This window comes from Plectrocnemia conspersa, unplaced genomic scaffold, assembly GCF_051122295.1.
Source record: "Plectrocnemia conspersa isolate PC_06_02 unplaced genomic scaffold, ASM5112229v1 ptg000009l, whole genome shotgun sequence".
In the NCBI taxonomy this organism is placed as follows: domain Eukaryota; kingdom Metazoa; phylum Arthropoda; class Insecta; order Trichoptera; family Polycentropodidae; genus Plectrocnemia; species Plectrocnemia conspersa.
In genome coordinates, this window is record NW_028277173.1 from 21,939,866 (window position 1) to 21,961,606 (window position 21,741).

Here is a 21,741-nt window from a genome sequence, read left to right on the forward strand (position 1 = left end):
CATTTTATATTGTGAATGCGTGTGAAAATAATCTGTATTAGTTTTTTTTGTTATGGCAATAATTGTATTTTTGACAGTTGCATTCGAACCGCGGGAATGTGGGGTAATCAGCTGTGGTCTGCAAAACAAAATCGTGATGGATTCGAAGGAACACGTATTATGGAAGCTGTACTGCTGTACTTCGAAGATAATCTTACCGTTGCTGAAATTGGTTATTATATTTGTTGCACAATAATAAATTGCGACGTACATAGAATCAAAAATATAGTTTTAAAATTTTGTTATTAATACTCATTTATATTTTATAGTAGATTAGTCTAGTCTATATAGTCTATATTGATAATGAAAGTGATTTTTTACTTTAGTACCTAATTGGTTCCTGAAATGTGTATAGTAATTATAAGTATAAAAGTAAAGCAATGTGCAAAGCCTTGGAGAATACTTTAATAAAAATGTTTTGTAATAATGCGTATTGGTATATGTTATTTTACTTATAAATTTATCAAAAGATAATTTTTTTTTATTTATTGATAAAGAACATTTTTTTATTTCTTTTATTTCCCTTTGTACTCGAAGTATATATTCTCCAACGATATCACATAATTTTATGATAGTCTAAAATTGAATAAAAATCTAGCATTGAGATTCTTCTGTATTTATTTAAAAATTCTACCGTGCATCCATATATTAATTTTTTCATTATTCTTTTAGAGTCGGCTATATATAATTTATTTTCAAACGACTGTAAGTCTCAAAAGTCTTTTACTTTGATGGACTTTATAAAATCAGTATACACCGATAGTTCCTTTTCGACAGCCGTTTGTAACGCTTTTAAATTATTAGAAAAGCTATTGAAAAGCGTGTATAAAGTAAAATTTGATAATTACATAGATCAAATTGTGACTGTAAGTATGTTATGAATTTAATCATTTAATAATAATGAAAATACTAATGTATATAAATGTTTTAAGACATGTTTGAGTATATTACGCAGTGCATGCACTGCAAAAGTCAAAGAGAAGTGCATTCTTCCATTGAAAACCATCGTTGAAGGAAACTGGTCTGATTTCATACCTTCAATGGTTGACGTCTTGATAAATCATTTTGTTAAAAAAAATGGAAAACCTTCCGTAATGGCCAAAGAATACGATTTAATCGGAACTATATGTAAACTATATCCGGAGCTTGTTGCTGATAAAGCCGATATTATCGGAAAATCTTTACTTCAATTGATCGAAGATTGCGTAGATGGCAGAGTCAAGACTTCATCGTCTGAGTTGGAAGGATGTTTTATTGGTTTGTTAGGGTTTATGGATAAATTCTATGATCCATATATGTCCGATATCATATATAAAGGAGTGAAGTATTTTTCGAATCCGGGTGAACAGCATAAGAGAGTTCTTTCTAGAGGTAGATATAAAATAAAATATTTAAAAAATTGGGAAATCATAATATTTATGTTTAGGCGCTTTACAAATTATCACTGATTTTGGTCATCACCTATCTACACAATTATGCAGAGACTATCTTTATTGGCATCCGTTGTTAATAAAATGGATGAATCAGAATTATGCCGATGATAAAAAATCAGGATATACTGCGTTATTTTCTTATTATAAATGTGTTGGAACTACTATTGAAGAAGCCGGTAAATGCGATGATTCTTATCAAAAATTAAAGGTATACAATCGTTAAAATGATGTATTCTAATTCTTTATTAATTTTATTTTATAATTTTAGTATTTCATGGATTACTTTAAAATGATATTGGCTAGAAAATTCAATACCGACGAGGAGTCACTTTTAGAAAAGAATACTTATGAAATGAAATACGCATTGAAAGGCTTTACCGTTTTTGTGTCAACTTGTAAAAGTCTGTTCAAAGAAGACGAGGTTAAAGAAATATCAAAAATAATAACACAAAGAGCGCTATTGCTCTATCGTGATAACTATGTTGAAGATCATTCCATTTCAAAAGAGGCAAACGAAGAGTCGACTGAAAAAATCGAAAAAGTAATGACTGATTTCAATTATACATATACTATTATATTGTACTGATTATTACCTTATTTCTTTAGCTATGTAATCACATTGAAGCACTCTCCGTTGTTGGAATCAACGTAGATCGCAATTTGGAATCGTTGACTTGCATCTTAATAAGTGACTTTCCCAAATGTGCCAAGCACAGGCAGTTTATTGCTATCTATGCAATAAAAAAAGCACTGATGGTTGTTGATATTAAAGTAAGACATTAAAATAGCTAACGTTATATGCTATATAAATGAATATAAATATATATTATTTTTAGTTTGTTATAACTCATCTCATCAAAGAGAGTTGCAAATATTACATATCAAACTCTCTTTATTGCGATATGAATAATGATACACAATCACCTGTGTCATATTTAACATTTATTCCATTATGGAAAAGCATATTAGAAATAGGAAATTGGTTTTCTAGCATGTCGTTTCAAATTTATGACAAATTTATTGCAATCGTTTTGGAGATGCTACCTAATTTTGATCTCTCCGTTAAAATAACATCTAAGGTATATATAATTATTATTATTTGTATAGATTATGGTGCAATTTTAATACATACATATTTAATTTTTAGAACTTCATAGACGAAGAAGAAGATTTATTTGATTTGGAAGCATTTGAAATTCCCTTGTTTCCGTCTGAATACCGATTTTTTACAAACATTTGCGATCTTACCGCATCTGTTATTTCTTTTGAATGGACACACGAATGGTTTAAGAATTGGATCGATCCGTTTCTTTCATTGCTGCTGGAGGAGAGACGAAATTCTCCTCACGTTACAGGATATCTGAGACTGATAGAAGCTGCGTTTAAAGTTGTTAAAAATCCAGATTATATTAGCGATAATCTAACAGAGCCGTATGACATCGAATCTAAAATTGTTGAGTTGTTAAATGTATGTATTATATTCACTTTTATAGTCACTTTTAAACATGTCACATTTCAGATACATATTTTATTAGATTTTTTAACAATATAACTTTTGGTATAAATAAAATAAAATCAATTGCATTTTCTTAAACTGAAAAAACTCGATCTTTTTTATTGCATTTTTATTTTTGATTAAGTTACTGAATGATACATAGTATATGTTGCATTGATTTGAACTGATTTTTGGACTCTAGATTATCAAGAGCAGTCAGCAATTAAAAATCCTTTTAATACGTTCTCATACAAAAGGTTGTAAAAATTATTGTAGAAAAAGTCTTCTTTCGACTCTAATTTGCGCCACCTCTAATAAGCATGCATACTTCTCTTGGGTAGCGCTCTATAAAATAAATTATTGTGGCTGCTTTCTGATGGCGAATAAGAAGAAATATTGATTGAGTCACACAATTGCCTATTGTTTCGACGATTGCACAATACATTATGCTTAGTGGTAACAAACGGTTATAGAAGTTTTGGTTACAGTGTATGTCTGGACATTGCTTATGTTTGGCACTTGGGTATTCTAATATGCCAATTTCTCTCAAATGCTTTCTAATGGGGATAATGTAGAATCTCATTCAAAAGTAATTACAGTAGTTTACTATAATATTTTTTAAAATCATTTTAATCTAGTGACCAAAAATCAGATTTAAATAAATTATATATACTATATTTATGATAATCAATTATAAAATATTTTATGTAAGCAAACGTATAAAAAAATAATGCAAGTGTGATTCTACATTTTATTAAAGTTACATTTGCGGTATATGTTTAATATATTTGCGTTATATGTTATTTTGTAAAGGTGAGCTATAAAAAAAATTTCGATCTCTGGACCAATGTGATTTATTAATAAATTTATTGTGAATAATGTTATAACATTATTCAAATAATGTTATAACAATATCAAACAATTATAATTGTTATTAAAAACAGGGTCTTTCTGTATCTAACACAAGTGGAATCGTACAACTGAGAACTGCGTTGATATTTTTAAACATTCCACCACATTTGTTTTATGAAGATTTATTGAAAGAGACTTGTGAAGCTTTCAAAGTTATCTTAAAGATAGGTAAAAACGACCTTAATCTTGTTGGCAATGCTTTGGAATCGTTAGAAGAATGGAACGTATATATAGAAAGGGATGTTTTGCATCATCTATATAAAGAGGTATGCGTTTTAAAAAAGACTTGTTATCTTGTATCGTTAACACTATTACATTTTTAATTTCAGGTTTTACCCATTTTTAACGAATACTTGTGTTCTTCTGGCACTTACGATGATAACATATTGGAAAGTGATGAGAATAATAGAATTAAAACTAAAAAGCAAACCATTAAAGAAGGCATAAGTCCTCAATTGGCTTCTTTGCAACGTCGTATTGTTTTATTCATAAGTTGGTATTAAATCATTATTTAAAATATTTGTAATATTAATAATGTGTGCTTATTTAAAAAATAGGCAAAATGGACTCTTTGACGATTGAACCTCTGATTCGATTCAAGCCTACTGTTGAAGATGCATATGTAGAAGAAAAAAAATCTCTATACGTATCAGAACATATGAAAATTTCTCTACCGTGTCCTCAACAACAAAAATTAAATGTATCGACTTAACATGTATTATACATAATTATTGTTTTATTTACTTAGCTGTCAAATTATTTTAAAGGTGTATCTAGATTTGCTCTTACCGAGAATAATTGAACTGTCGTTATACAGCAGCAACAGAGACACAAGGCTCACGGCTTGTCAAACGCTGCATTCGTTCATATTGCTCATGTATGGAACTAGTGAGTACAATAAATCATAAATAGTTTTGAGAATCGAATATAATAAAAGACAAATTCCTGGCGAAATATATAATAATAAGCAATATAATTTTATGATTACTTCAACGATTTTCCGTTGGCTTGAAACATTCAAATAAATTTTTAAAATATGTTTATTTCAGCAATGATATCTTTCTTCTTAGACCATGTTAAAATCCTTCTGAGCCAAATTAATTGAGTATGAAAAATGGAAAATCGTTTAGATTAGCTATCTTATTAAAATGTATTAATTACTCCGATAATAATGGAAAGTCTTTTAAGTAATTAACATCTAAACAAGACTGCAATTTTGCTGTTTATGTTTTCACTCACACCTAACTTGCCAAGACATTGTACGATCCTATTGTTAATATGCTTTACTCTTAGCTTACTGATTTATTTTTTATTTTAGGCGTAACATTACCGCATTACCAAAAGAGTTCCATAGCGAATATGTACATAGAATTGTTCACTACTATGTTACACTTGGCCGCTGACGCTGATGAAAGTGTGTCACTCATGTTTTCTCCACTTCTCAAGCAATCTTGTCATTGGTTTTCAAATCCACAACACAGCCAATCCAATGAAGCTCGCTATTTCATTAATGTTTTATTGGTAAGAATATTTTATGAAATCAATTTATATTACTATCTAAACTTTTTTCTTATATATATATGTATATAGAAAGGATCTAGTCATTCGTCAGATAGCATAATCCGGGAGAGATCGTGTCAAGCCTTAAAAGAATTTATTTCATGGTCTGTTAAAAAATCAACTATAGAACAACTCAGATTGTTACCGTCTAACATATCTGATATAATTCGATCCGTTAGCCAAATGATGCTGTATCCTAATGGTTTGTAAAATGTTTGCCTTTAAAAGTATTTAATATAATTATACCCTATTAATATTTTCAGATAATGAAAGACGTGGTGGATATTTGATTTTCGATTGCGTTATATCACACTTATATACATTAGAATCAGCCGTCGATAAGTATCTTTTGGAGTTGCTGTACAGTGTTGTTAAAAGCATTGAAAATTCTATTGGAAGCGATAATTATACGGCTCACTTGAGCAATCCCCATATAGAGTTGGGCTTAAAAGTCTTGGATAAACTCTTAAGATGCCTGCAAAGAAAGTTTAATATTTTTAAAGCATCAAATAGTAACAGAAGAGTGCCTCAATGCTTCGGTAACGGAACGATGAAAGATATTCTTATCTGGTTGATGGCACAGGGAAGATGCATTTGCCAAAAAGTCACCAGAATGTGCCTTCTATCGTTTTTAACACTATCTTCACATAATATTGAATTAAAACAAATGATAATGAGTGACTTCCCGTCTTTGATTAAACATAATTTAGAATGGGAAATTGTTGATTTTGATGATCCAATTAATGATATGTCGATATTTATGACAAAATCATACAATTTTTATAAAACGATTGACAACTACGTTATAGTTTTGAGTAATAATATATTTAGTTGCGATACGATGATCTATTGTATTAAAGAATCAAATATTATTACCAATATAATTTCATATATAAATTTAATGAATTGTGATATAAAATCCATTAATCTGATTAATAAGCAGATCCAAAGAGAAACGTTTGAAAAAAATATGTATTTGATATCTTGGAAGATTTATGAATTCATAACATTTTTTTTGAAATTGGATATGATGCCATTTCCGACACTTTTGAGTGATACTGTTTTAAATTCTTTATCTGATTGGATATTGGATAAAAATAAAATCTTATTGATACATAAATACGCTGCTTTATATGATGGAATTGAAATGAAAGATGTCATAAAAGCTTTGAAGAAACATTCACCACAAAAGTTTGCCATTTATGAGGATATTCTTATAAATAAAATGAAGATTAATTTGTTGAATCAATTAAGTGTTATTAAAATTCCATATGATTCCAAAACAAAAGTTACCATAACGTCACTAAATCAACTTAGCAACATAATTACTTTGATTGATGAACCAAAAAGATTAAACGTGTATCAAGAATTTAAGTTTACTGATCTTTTAAACACATTGTTTGCTGAACTTTTTGACAGTGACCTAAATATAATATCTTTCAACATATCTGACTTAAATAATATGGGAATTATACTAAATTTTATTCTGGAATCTGAGAGTATTAGTCCAGTATCCGTCTTGAAGATATTATCTAAAGATGACAATGTTACAGATTCCAATTTAGAATATTCGCTCCCGAAAAAGTATTTAAATTACGGCGGATACTGTTTATATAGGTTTGATAAACAAATCATGAATCATATTTTGAAGCATTATAAAATATTTTTCAATGCTATAAAAGAAACAATATTGACTGATAATAAACTCAATTATATGTTATTGATCGAACAAATTTTAAAATATACATCTAAAGATTCCATAAATGAGAAACTTGATGTTGAGTATTATAAAAGTGTTACAGAACTATTTAATAGCGTAAGTACACTAACTGTTATTATTTTTGACTTAATATGTTTTATAAAAATTATAATTTATTATAGATTTGGCCTTACTTTACAAAATGGAATACGTTTGACGAATTAGTTCAGTTTTACACATTACTTGCTTTTACTCTACCAAATCCAATCAAATATATTGGTCCAAATATGAATAACTTAAATGCATGGTTAATAGAATCTTTTATTAGCAATGAAATGAATATTGAGAATAAAATTAAGTTGATTGTACTTTTACCGACAATCGCTGAAGCTGGGATGGGTGAATATTGGTATAGCCCAGATTTGAAGTAAGTGTGCCTTTATTTTTTAAATAAATAAAATATTTATAATATGAATAAACATATTTATGTAATAGAATTGGATTGGATAAAATACACGAAAGCTTACCCATAACATGTCATGAGTATAAACCATTCACAAAGGGCAGGTCTATTTATGTTAACATAATTAAAACGGTGCTAGAATGCATGGCAAATTCTGGATCCTATTACCTATTGGAATTCATAATAAAAACGTCAATTGGTAAGTCGTCTTATAATATTGTATAAGTTCTTTAGTTTTATTTTATATTGGATTGCAGTCGACGATGAACATATATGTGAAGAACATATTAAACACAAAATAAAATCATTGATGAAACGCTTAAGTAATGACGATCAACTATCGTTTTTATCAGAAGTCGCTAATTTATTAAATAGTGAAACTTTTACCGAAAAGATGTTGTTGAATCTGATGAAGAGATTCATGATTCCAATGTTACAGCATTCTACGATACCTGCTATTGAGGTTTGCTTATCAAAATTATATTTTATCGTAGTGTAACGTAATCAAATATATTTTTTCATTAGAAGTATTATGTTAAAAATATAACTTTAATATTCGAATCGATGGAGAAGGAAGTGACTAAGCAAACTTCACAGTTTTGGATTGATCGAATCATTGTCAGATGGATCATAGCTTATAATCTATTGGAGTTGATGTTCTTAAAGGTTTGAACTATTTGATATAGGTATAAACATAGTTGCATTTTTAATGTATATGATTCATTTTTAGATTAGTTTCTCAAAATTGGATTTGGTCGATTCGGAAATTGCACTGAGCGTTTATAAAGATCCGTCGCTTCCGAAGAACTTTGTTAAAGATATTTTTACAAAAGCGTTTCAGTTGAGAAGAGTGATCGTTCCAATAGAAACTGAAAAAACTAAGGAATTTTTAAGGTACAATACAAACATATTTTTTAACTAAGATAAAAAAATCTATTAAAATAATAATATTTTTTAATTATAGATTATCGCGATGCAGTGCATATAAATGTCTATATGCGATTATAACAGCGAGACCAAAAAATGAGTTGAAGTTCTATATGTTTCTTATTAACCACAAGATGCAGTCATCTCATAACATTTGGGAGGGTATAATTGATAAAGATAAGATCTACAACTTTCCTATAAAATCAAATAAGGTAATACTAACATTCCTCAATTTATTATGAATGTGTCTATCTTACATACTTATTTAAAATGTATTATCTGTTAAAGATTGCTAAGAATAAAAATCATTTCGTTCCGACAAAGCAAACTAAAACCTTCGGTAGCAGTATGGCCAACTTCGAAGAATCTTTTAGAGTGCTGAGTTCTTTTCAAGAAAGACCTGAAACGACCGACAAGATAGACAAAAGAAACAGCCTCTTGCACGCTACCCTCGCAGATAATTTGTCAAAGTTTGACTTTAACACTGCAATTATCAGAGATTCAAGTAGTTTAAATGTCAATGAACGTTTTAAGAACGTTGACGTTGTACACGCTTCATTAATATTGGAGGACGACGATTTGAATAATCATGAGTGCATGGCTACAGTTTGTCAGCTGATACATGACGTCTATGATGTGATTTCTTTGAATACAGACATCGAGAAGAGTCAGTCGAATAGTTCAATGTCGCAATCGGATACAAACAGTCAAGCTTGGGTTCAATGCATTGCCGATTTATTATGCGATACAAGTAGAGATAAGAATGTCAGAATGTTTTTGGCACAAGTAAGTTTAACATGAAATAAAAGATATAAATAGATTTCTTTACATATCTCCTTGATCAACAGCTTACTAATAAATACCCTACTTCTCACAAAGAAAGTCTGATTTTAATTTTTTGTAATAATTGTCAAGTAGTATACACATAAAATATTATTTATGCTTTTTATGCTGATGAGTAGTCCTTCTATTTAAACCTTAAACATTTCATTCAATATATTCTAGGACATATGTGGGTGACGTTCCGATAATGGTTCTAGAGGACCATTAGATCAACCTCTATAATAGTAAATACACATTTTTGAAATCCACACTTAAAATCGCGGCTATTATCCAGATTTTATTATTATAAGGAACTATTTTTACAAATTATATAATCATTTCATGTAATCCAGTGAAGTTTAATTTCTTCCAATATACCGCTAAGTACTAAAAAGCAAATAGTGACAATCTCCTGTTTCACTGGTGAACCCCATATATATCCTATATAAATATAAAGATTATGAATATAATTATTTTTAGGTGGTGGATAATGTTCGAGATGTTTTCGGACACTTTTCCAAGATAATGTTTCTACCCATTTTGTTGGTCATTCGTGATAGATGCACAAGCTCTTTTACTGCAATAAATCACCTCGATTTCTGTCTTGTAAGTTATTAAATATTAATTAATGAAGCACTAGATGTTTAAAATGAAAATGCTTTCAGTTATCACTTCTACTGTCTTGGAAAGATGTTATACCTGAATCTGAAAATGAAATCATGGCAGCATCTTCTGTGTTGCAGTTTGTCGTTAACGAAATCAGTCCTTCATTGGGAGCTGAAGTTTTTAAGCATTGCTTGGAATTGCTCCACAAAATCTTGTTGATTTGGGGCAAAAAAATAATAATGCCTCACGATCTGTTGATTGAAAAAGTAGAAAGTCAACCTGAACATAAGAAAGCAGGGATTCAAATAGCCGCTGCTGTTTTGATTAACGATATAAAGCCGTGGGATAATAGGACTTATGATAAATTCCAGAGTTGTGTCTTATCAGTTTTGAAATCGGCAGATAAAACACTTTATAAGCCGACAGCTGAAGTGATCGGATTGATGTTGAAGTTTTTCAATAACAATGAAACGACTGAAGATAAAGATAAATTTAATAGGAGCGTTCTTGCATCGTTGAATTCAATGTTTGTCGAAAAGAATCAGGAGAAGTTTATTATATGCCTTCACCATGTACAGAAGCATCATTTTGGTATTTGCGACGATTCAATGCTATCAAAGGTTACATATCTGGTTGAGAAGTTTCCGGCTGAACAGAGAAAATTTTGCTTTAACATATTTCTAAAATCAATGGACGTTATCGGCGATAAATCTCTGTATAGTGAATTGGCTTTGTTGTGTGTCGAAGATCTTTTGAAAGATAGAAGATTACGCATTTATATATTGCACATTGTTAATAAGGCGATTGATCGTTTAAAGATTGCGCAGATTGATTCGTTGTTTAAAAATATTGATTATTTATGCGAATTGTCAATCAACAATGATAAAAATTGCAGAATGATTGTTTATGAGATATTGATAAAGATTTACGATGGTTAGCATTTCTTAATTTTACTGGTTTAAGTATTGTTAAAAAAGTTTTTAACGATGTGTATTCTGTTATATATTCAGTGTATAAGGAGAAAAACGAAGTACAAAGTGTATCAGGATCAAATATTCTGCAGAAAAAGAGACAATGTGAAGATTCTAATGATGGATCAACAATGATATCTGAGGATAATAATTGTAAAAAAATAACTGCCATAAAATGTGCACTTCTTAACGGATTAGATGACGAAGATGTGCAGTTGAAGAATCGAGTTTTACAATTTTGGAATGATCAGTTTTCACAAAATTTACAAGATAGGTTAGATTGTTTTAAGATATGATTTTAAATGTTGTGCTTACAATGCGTAATTATTACAGATGGATAAACTCTATTTCTGGCCTTTTATCTGGTTATACTGGTGACACAATTCCCTTGGGAAAAGTAATTAAAATACTATTAAACGTTTGCTGTGAAACGCCCGACTATCAAAATACAAAAATCTTTGATAATCCTTTGGAGGATTGCGTTCATTACAATTACGAGTAAAACCACAAATGTTATATTTACTTTAAGATAATATTTTATTAATATATTTCACAATTAACAGTTGGAAAGTAAACGCTAATAAGAAAAATCATTCTTTATTACCTCTATATGCCGAAACGCTGAACTCACAGTTATTGATGTCAAGCGTTCTTGAACAAAACAATAGCAGCAGGCCAATCAATACACATGACATTACAACTTTACAGTCAATCGAGTTGAGAATGAGTCAGAAGCCGTTCTACAAAGCAGAAGAAACTTTCTTGAAGAATACTCTTGAGAGTTTCAGCGAAACTTGTATCGATAATGACAGGTGTGGTAATAGTGGTCATTGGGTGATTCTTGTAATGTTATTAATAATTATTATTTATTTTTATTACATAGCATAAGCACTAAGACAAAGGCTTCAAAATTGAATACAACAATTGATGGGTTTAATCTTACAATTGACAATTCTTTACTGTTCACTACAGAACCTGAATTTGTGCATCGACAAACCTATAAAACATTATCAAGGTATGATATTTTTAAGAATAAGTTAATAAAAAAAATTATCTTCTTTTTAGCTATAATCAGATTTTAAATGCCATTTGTAGTTTGCATCTTTTCTTTCTCCAACTTGATCCATCTAGTCCTCGCGATGTATAAATGCTGGTTATTTTTTTATACTACATCAGCTGTCCCAGCTTACAAATAAAAATAGCATAGTATCCATTTAAATATCAATCTAAAAGTAATAATAAAAATATATTTTGCGTGTTGAGAGTGACATCATCGCGCTGCATACAAACTATATTGCTTTTTTTATGTATGACTTTTTATAATGTGTAAAATAATTCTGCATCCGTTATATCGCATTCGTTAATATAATACTTAATCATTGTCGATGTTCATCTGTTAACAAATTTAGGTGTTTCGGATGCTCCGGTTGTGATATTGTGATATAGTGACATTGCAGTTGTGATATTGTGATATAGTGACATTGCTTGGTTGGATATGAATGTCTTCATATCCAACCAAGTTCGATTGCACTTTTTTTGGTGGATCCAAATTTCTCAGCATTGTATTTAGTTACATACTTACTCAGATAACTGGTAGCTTTTGTTAAAGTAATATAAACATGCTGCAATTGACATTATCTCTTGAATTTAAAAATTTAAATGCAATTACATATATGTATGTATATTATATAATGCTTTTATGTTTTATTAAAAATAAATATTTTTGCTTATAGACAAAGTAAGAATGCACAATCTGTCGATAGTGATATACAAACTAAACTAAGGAAAAAATTCATCGCCAACAAAAATCAAGAAATCATCAAATATTCTGGAATATGTGAGCTCTATAAATCCGATCAAGTTCTTATGCACTTTTACTTTAATTCCATTTCAATTCATAGATGCCAGCAAACAGAAAATATTGGAAGAAAAACGATTGGGGAAAAAATCTATCGAATCTTTCAAGCAATTCAAGGATGGCGATTATCCAGACATTCAAATAAACCTTTCGGACATTCTCAATCCGATTCTTGAGCTCATATCGGTAATAATAAATGTGTTTATTATTTTTTTGTGTATTTAACGATGGCGATTTTTTTCAGCGTGATGTTATACTCGCTAAAGACTTTTTTGTAATACTTTTCAATTCAATATGCAGTCAAATCGGAGAATCTAATCACGTTAAAGACTTTAAAATCGCCGCTTCCGATGTTACTTTGAATCTATTGAAAAGTGAAGCCTATGCTGCGCCACAGACTCCGTTAGTAATGGCGCTGTTGCAAGTTTGTCGGTTGTCACTGAGCAAATGTTGTAAGATTGACAACTTTAATGATGTAATCAATAATATTTCTAAACAATGCGGTATTGAGTGGTTAGGTAAATTGATTTTGGAAGAGAAAGAAATCTATTTTTCAGAAGAAATTAGCAAAAATGTTGCAAAAAGGTATTATTTACTAACTATATAATAAATATATATATATAATACTAATTCTAGTTGTCACATTTATTAATTTATCATATAAATGTATATTTTATTAATATGAGTATTTATTTAGAATAAAATTAGATGAGCCAATCGTCGATAGTAGTGAATTAGTAAAAGAATACAATGATAAAATTTATAATCTTGCAACTTTGGGTAATTGGCTGGAAATTAACAAAATATTTGCTCAAAGTTCAGTCGATGAGCATCTTGATGATGTATATAAATTAAAATATACTGAAGGTAATTTTTAATATTATTGTCACTCCAATTATATTTTGAAGATATTTCGACTAAACTATAAATGTTATTTTATAGAGTATTTTGAAAGCTTTGCTGTGTTGTCAAACTGGGATGAATTTGTGAACTGTATCAAATTCCAATTTTCTCCCGATAATATCGACGAGAACATGGATGATTCTTCATATACCTTCGACTATGATAATTTATGGAAAAAACCATGGATGAAGAATACACTACTGCCTCTAATGTTTGACGCTAATATACACATATGTAATAGCAGTATCCTAATTGACGGGACTTCTAAATTTCACAAGAAATTTAAAGTTGGAGTAAAACAAAGGATTGAGGATTTTGATTCAACTGTCAATAATTGGATGGGTAAGTCTTTAAAAATATTACTCTTGTTCAAAAATAATAATAATTTAATTCATATTTTTAGAAAATCCAGAAAAGAAACAGTTTCTTAACACAAATTTATCGTCAAAGATCGGTTTGTGGAAATCTGTGATTAAACCCATTGATAGCTCTTTAAACTTTATAAACATGGGTATTGAATCGGCAAGAAGTAAATGGATGCAAGAAAATGTCTTCAATAAGAGCAGCACTTTGAACTTTAATATAATCCGTAAGAACGACATTAAAAATACAGTGCTTAATACGATGCAGATGGTGAGATTATATTAATCAAGGTATTTAATTTAACCATCATTGATAATATTATACATTTTTAGTTAGGCGAGGTATGCAGTGTGCTCGAATCACCCATTTTTTATGGAACTCCATCTCGTTTTAGTGTCGACAAACTTAAAACGACTATTAAAAATTGGAGATATTGTGTACCTGGAAATGCTGATAATACTACAATTTGGGATTTAAGATTAGCGTGCAGGTATTTTAATTATGTAATCAATGGTTATTTACAAAGTTACATAATTTTTATTTTATAATTTTTTCCATCTATAAACATCTTCCACCACTAACCACTTTCTCGAGGGTTTTGAGGGCTATTCAAAACTGATGGTCAACTACATTTTAAATAAACTGCTCAATTTTCTTAGCAACCATTGCTTTGTTTCCAAGTTATTAATCTTTTTAATTGGCCCAAGTTTTTGAGAAAATTTAATAGAAATTGTCTGCCTAATGCGTTTGCCTATTTTGTCTGAAACACAAAAGCAACAAATACATGATACCATGCTTATTATGACTTATAGTTTGAAATGTGGCTGAAATATGAATCAGATATGTAATACGAAGGTATAGCAGTAGCTTAAAATGGCCCCTACATTTGCAACATGCACTAAAGTAGAGCAGCATGCTGTCATTCATGTTTTAAGTAGTGAAGGGTTGAAATTAGGCATTCTGATTTATCGATGATTTTTATTTCACGAGAAATGAGAATTCTCGACTTCACTTCTCAAATTTCTCGAGAAATTTTGATGAATGAAAAAATGTATGTAATACAGTCAAGTATTGCAGATATTTTATTACATATTATTCTTAAAATAACCCTTTGAAAAACACATACTATCTAAAATATAACCAAACATCCTCGTTCTTTTTTCTGTTAAAAAAATTTCGGCTGTGGAAAATTTTTTCTCGTTTTTCACATATATTTAACTTGATATTATTGATTAATAAAAGTTTCTGTACATTAAAGGTCTATATTGTCAACAAAAATTCAGAAAAACATTAAAACATGTATGACTGATTGTGATGAAGAAAGTAACGTTTTAATTAACGACTTAGCTAAAACACAAAGATTTGCTGAGCTGTGTTTGGTGAAAAGAGCAATTCAATGCTTGAATTATCCATGTGCTGAAAAATACATCAAGAAGCATTCAGAGTATACATTTTATAATACTTTTAACATATATATTATATATGTATATATGCATTATATATTCAAATTATATTTATAATATATACAGGTATCTCGGTAAAGACGAGGAGATGCCATGGGGACTGGAATTAGCAAAGATGCTTAAATTGAAAGCTGCGTGTGAAGTTGATATTAAGGATAAACTAAATTCTACTGTCCAATCTTGGAAGACGGGAGGTAGACATGAGTTTAATTAATCATTGAAACTACACTATCGGTATTATTACTATATGTATTTTTAATTTATCTGCAGAGCAAGTGAGAATATCTTTTACAGTCGACGATGATTGGACATCTTATCATGGCCTTTTAATGAATGCTGCTCAAACGTCTTTAGATGTGTGCATTATTTTCAATAATAATAAACATCTAGATAACATAGATATGACAGATGTCAACGAAAATCTAATTAAGATTGTTGCTGAAGGAAAGCTATTTGAAGGATCTATTGCAAGCACCAGTATGTTATAATACATTAATTTATAATTTTATATACTAATTTTTTTATACATATATACTCTTTGATTATCTAGTGATGAATCCTCAAAGATTAATTACAGCACTCGTTAAATATGGAGAAATATTTCTACGCAAAGCGATTGACATAGCCGAAGAACATATGAAAAACGATAGTCTTGTGACTGATTTATCATACAGAAATAATTCTGTTAATTGTATATCAAACACTTACATGGAAGTAGCTAAACATTGTAAAAGGGTCAATGATATGTTGAATAAAACCGAAGACTTCGATGTGACGCCAAATTTGGTATTGGGAATTTTGCGAGCAATGAAGTTTGGAAACAATGAAGCGCAAAAAATGTTTCCAATGCTGCTCGTCATATTCGAAAACTTGCCTGATAATCATGCAGCTTTTGAGATTTTCAAAAGAGAGGCGATGGAAATATGCACTTGGATGTTTGTGCCATGGGTGTCCCAATTGTTGGCTCATCTGCCGATGCTGAAGAACATATTGCTTGATTTAGTTTTAAGGATCTCTGATAAATACCCTCAAAGCGTCATGCATCCGTATAGAGTATCGAAAAGAATGTGGAAAACTCAATCCAACGCCATGGATAATATCATCAATCAGCTGGATTATAAACTGGAAGATTCAAACACAGAAAATCTTGTTATGGCTTTAGGGTCAGTTTGTGACCCATGTGTATTGTTAAAAACACATTTAGAAAATATTATAAAACACTCAGAAGAAAATGGTAATGATATAATATTTTCAATATTACATTCAGACCAAAATTTAGGGCACTAAAATAAATCTGTTTTATCTTAAAAGTTTGACTTTTAAATTTGGCTTTAATTACAGCTGAAACTTTTTTAGCCATACTAATGTAGATGGACGGAGATAGTTTTTTCGTCCATATTTACATTTTTTCTTATAGATCAAGTTTTAGCTGTGCTGTGTAACTTTTTAAAAACTAGATTACAATCGATGTATTTGCTGACCTAATGAAAGGAATCCAATTGAATGGATTCCAACACTTCCACCCTAAAGTTTGATTGTTATAGTCAATGCTGTATATATTATACTTTCTACTTGTTTTGATTTTTAGATAGGACAGCGTGGGATAGGGCGTTCAGTGATTTATTTGAAGAATTATATCCTGAGTTACGCAATAGTTCTATTGGAATGATAAGAGGATCTATCTTCAAGAAAATAGATACCTACAAAGCAACATTAGAACAGATACGCAAAGGTATATGATTAGACGATATTGTATATTATATAAATAATATACAGTATTATCTGTTATTTTAAGAATAAATATTATTATTTTAATATTATTTATTAACTAGATGCAGCGAAAGGTTCTATAGCAGATGGCCGTAAAAAACTGATTGAATTTTACACCAGTAACCAAATAGATAAGAAGTCTATCAAATCTGGTATCAAAAGTCTCGAAGAATTTAGTCCTTATTTAACGTCATTCGGTGAGAATGATATGAGTTTGGTTCATGTTTTTGGACAATATGGTCAATTGAATAATATATCACCAGCGCTACATAAATATATAACAATTTCAAAGTTCGAGAGCGAGGTGAGCTTATAAGATATTTACGATCATTATCGATTTCTCCGATGGTGAATTATCGTTTAATTTTTAGGTTATGGTTATTGGATCTTTGCGAAAACCGATTCGGTTGAGTATTATAGGATCGGATGGAAAGAAGTACATGTTTTTAATGAAGAGAGGCGAAGATCTCAGACAGGATGAAAGAATTCAACAGCTGTTTAGTTTGATGAGCGATTATTTGCACGCATTTGAAATGAACATCAGTTCTTATAAAGTAATGGTTTTCATGATGCTTTCAAGAGATATATGGGAGTGAGTCAAATGACAAGGCGCTGCTTTACTTTGAAGCATATTAAGCTACTGTTGTTCCTTCGTTTGAATTTTTATTGCATTTGAATGGTTTTAATTTGACTCACCTTTGTATATACATATGTATTCTCTTTTAATCATTTTATTTATAGTCCAAACATCTTCACAATGAAGTGTTTTTGTTGCTGCTTCACGTATCAGTATATAAAAGTAGAGCGGGACAAAAGTATGCACTAGTTTATGATACTGTAAATCACCCTTCTGAATTTATGCAGACTGACTAATTACATCTGTAGTGCACTCTTTTACCCCTCTGTTTTTTGCAGCAACTGCTTGTGATATTTTTGGTTTTGCTTGTCGTTCTTTTAATCATTTTGTTAATTTAATAAAATATGTTTTTAAGGTTATACCGTTATCGTCGGACTTCGGAATTATTCAATGGGTCACAAATTGTAACACGTTAAAAGAAATTCTTTTAAGATATGATGCACAAACTAAAGGTAAATCTTAATATTTATTAATACGCTTACATTATAGTCTATAATAATTTATATATTTTTAAATATATAGATCTCATAACGAGACTAGGGTTGGAAAGAAACGAATACCTTTCACATGTGCCTGGTAATGATATAAAAACTAAATATAGTAATATGGCGGCAGATTTAGACAGTTCCATATCTGTTTACAAAGATTTTGTAAACAGAGTACCGAAATATCTCTTGCGGTAATACATCTTGATGCAATAATGATTTGTCAATAAATCAAATCACTATAAATTAATAAATTTCTGTTTTAGTGAATGCTTATCAAAAATAGCGGTATCACCAGAGAATTTTGTATTTATGAAAAATAATTATATGAAGTCTCTGGCGCCTCTGAGTGTTTCTCACTGGATTTTAGGTATATAATTATCTATTATTAGATACAGCAGAATATCTTATAATTTATTGCTTTAAAAAAAGGAATCGGTGATCGTCATATGTCAAATTGCTTATTATCTGTGAACACTGGAAATCTGATCGGAATCGATTTCGGTCATGCCTTTGGTACAGCCACACAATTTCTGTCCGTTCCTGAACTAATGCCTTTCCGATTTTCGCCTCAGTTGTTAAATGTATTAGCTCCTCACGGCTTCAAAGGTATGCATATTAAAAAACTGTAAATCTAATACGATAAAACAAACTGATTTCATTATAATCCATTATAGGCGATTTAAGGCAGTTGATGATTGATGCTCTTCAGTGCTTTAGAAAAAACTCAACATTGTTGCTAGCAGTAATGGAAGTGTTCGCGTCCGAGCCGACCATGAATTGGATGCATCAAATATGTAAAAAAGATTCTAATGTGATGCCAAATGTTCAACCGAGTCAGTGGTTGCCGAATATAAAAGTAATAACCATCTTATAGCGTTGCATTATTCAATGTTTATTACTCCATACAACATTATTCAACTTAATTGTATTGATTTTAGATTGATCAGATCAAGAGAAAATTGGCAGGTATAATGCCTTTATTAATCACAATTGAGGATCTTAAAATGCAAACGCTGGAAAATCAAACTATTCAGCCTTATATATCGGCAGTGTGTGCCTCAAAAATGAATGGATTAAGCTCTAAAGATTTAGAACACTTAATAATAACCGAACAGGTTACAACTAATAAGTTATATGCAGTATTTTTCATTGCATTCAAATTAAATTTTGTGTACATATATATAATATGTTTCCAGGTCGATTGCCTCATAAGTCAGGCTACAAATGCAGGACTTTTATCTATCACATACCATGGATGGGAACCTTGGCTGTAAATCAATGTTATAATATTTCAATAAACATTTTGAATAGTATTTCTAACTATAAATGATTCATTGAAATATTTGACCATATATAATAATTTTGTATCTCCGATTGTCAAAAATTACCTGAACAATTTCATTGATTTTTTCACATTTGGTGTAAATTCAATCATTAATTGAAAAATATGTTGCAAAAATAAATTTATGATATTAGATAAACAATAATTAATATGCGCAGGATTAAAATAAATTTGTTTTAAAGTTGATAACTAGTAAATAAATAATGATAGTGATGAGTTCAGCTCTGTTTTCCGTAGCTTATAATCAGAGTAACAGTAGTATGTGATAAACTTTCGTTTATTATTTATAAATATAATTAACATTTTATTTATTTGCGTTTATTATTTTCAGTAAAAATTACAATATAAGATAAACATTTTTTAACGTTTGATGTAATGTTTTTTTTATGTTTTTTATTATTTTAAATTATATAAAAATTATTTTACTTTTAAATTCAATAAAGTGACATTTGTTTAATTGAGTATTATTTTTCTATAGTGTTGGACATTTATCTTATTTGCAGCAAACGGGTAAGTTACTAATTATTATAATACAATAATCATCTTTGTCGATTTTCTCTATTTCTTCCTCTCCTTCATGTAGTCGCAGTCTTTAGGCATAACGTTTTCTTTTAAAATTTATATTCATATAAAACAGCATTGAGAACATAATTTTTAATTATTTGTAAATTAAAATAAAATATTTTGGATGTATCTCGTGTTACGCGCGGTAGACTTATCGATTTTTTGTTTTCCCACGCCCACAAAATATTTCGGATATCAGTGAAAAGCATTCGGTAGCTCAGTGGTTAGAGTACTCGCTTCTAATTTCGCAAGGACTAACGATTTCATTTTTTTTCTTTATTGGAGTAATTTATTATTGTTAATTATAATTCGGATCTCATGGATGAATATCGATTTTTTTGCAAAAGGAATGAATTGTATAACTTATTATATATAGAATTTCCAAATATATTTTAGGGTTGGCATCTCAGCGTTGGCCTACTAACTTTTAACAAGACATATATAGGGAGTCCTTATAGTTAATTAGTTTAGGTAGGATAACTTGTTAAAGTGCATGCGATAGGTTCAAATTGAGATGTACAACTTTTTTCACTTCATACGTATAAAAAATTGTCATTGTTAATTTATTAGCTATTTTTCATCTTAATTTTCGAACATGGCAATCATACAATTTTAAGTGATCGATCAGAAATAAAATGAATAATATCAATTTACTCCGGACTCCCTCCACCAGCTAAGGAAGAAAAATAATAAAAAAATAGGCCAAGATTCTAACCTTCAATTTCAAATTTTAACAAATAATTCATTGGTGATGCTAACTAGCAGCGAGATAAATATCAACAGATGAAACGATTATGATTTTAATTTTCATAGAATAATTTCGTTCATCTTTTCAATATCACATGTTATGATTAGGTTATTCATTTTTGTTGACATTCGGTAAAGGACTACAATGGTGTCGCTTTAAAAAGTCACACGGAATACATACTTATTTTATTATAGGGGTTTAACCAGTATCCTGAAAATCTCTAATTGAATGAGCACACTTTTGAGTGTGTCAGTGATTTCATATACTTCGGAACCATGTTAATAGCTACAAATGATGTCAGCAAGGAGATCAAGAGACGAGTAATGTCAGCAAATAAATGCTATTTCTAATTAATAAAACAAATCAAATTAAATCGCGGACACTATCTCGTGGTACAAAAATATTGCTCTACAAAACGGTGAAACTAGTTCTGACATACGGTCAGAAATCTGGCACTTACCAGGGCTGACGAAAGGCTGCTTGACATATTCGAGAAGAAAGTGATCCGCAGGATATATGGCGCTATGTACGAGAGCAACGAGTGGCGTGTACGAAAAAATCGTGAGCCCTACAACCTCTTCCAAGAAGAGAGTGTCTCCATCTACATCAGATTTGGAAGACTCCATGAAAGAAGTTGGAAGAAATATATAATTATAAACGGTGAATGTTCGGTTTATA

General features: G+C 29.8%; 1 protein-coding gene across 1 annotated transcript; it reads left to right on the forward strand.

Annotated features, from left to right (window-relative positions):
- The first annotated feature begins 75 nt into the window (after positions 1-75).
- Positions 76-20,208, forward strand: LOC148232247 (DNA-dependent protein kinase catalytic subunit-like). Its single transcript, XM_088191827.1, has 49 exons — positions 76-211; positions 712-905; positions 972-1,410; positions 1,466-1,680; positions 1,741-2,013; positions 2,079-2,243; positions 2,309-2,551; positions 2,620-2,940; positions 3,912-4,145; positions 4,209-4,371; positions 4,437-4,579; positions 4,647-4,767; positions 5,198-5,400; positions 5,470-5,641; positions 5,703-7,255; positions 7,321-7,565; positions 7,634-7,800; positions 7,859-8,064; positions 8,127-8,267; positions 8,332-8,495; positions 8,566-8,740; positions 8,817-9,314; positions 9,831-9,956; positions 10,016-10,889; positions 10,967-11,201; positions 11,261-11,425; positions 11,491-11,739; positions 11,811-11,942; positions 12,661-12,764; positions 12,829-12,971; positions 13,030-13,370; positions 13,483-13,652; positions 13,728-14,030; positions 14,092-14,321; positions 14,384-14,541; positions 15,310-15,495; positions 15,581-15,708; positions 15,785-15,991; positions 16,065-16,748; positions 17,103-17,246; positions 17,347-17,588; positions 17,656-17,838; positions 18,277-18,373; positions 18,444-18,600; positions 18,673-18,776; positions 18,839-19,015; positions 19,084-19,265; positions 19,348-19,524; positions 19,606-20,208. The coding sequence occupies exons 1-49, from the start codon at positions 97-99 to the stop codon at positions 19,681-19,683; spliced, it is 12,126 nt and encodes a 4,041-aa protein (XP_088047953.1). The 5' UTR covers positions 76-96; the 3' UTR covers positions 19,684-20,208.
- The last annotated feature ends 1,533 nt before the right edge of the window (positions 20,209-21,741 follow it).

Coding starts and splice junctions, on each gene's coding strand:
- LOC148232247 (XM_088191827.1), top strand. CDS start 97: ATGTGGGGTAATCAGCTGTGGTCTGCAAAACAAAATCGTGATGGATTC. Junction 1,411..1,465: donor TAAGAGAGTTCTTTCTAGAG/GTAGATATAAAA, acceptor ATTTATGTTTAG/GCGCTTTACAAATTATCACT. Junction 8,065..8,126: donor CTACGATACCTGCTATTGAG/GTTTGCTTATCA, acceptor TTTTTTCATTAG/AAGTATTATGTTAAAAATAT.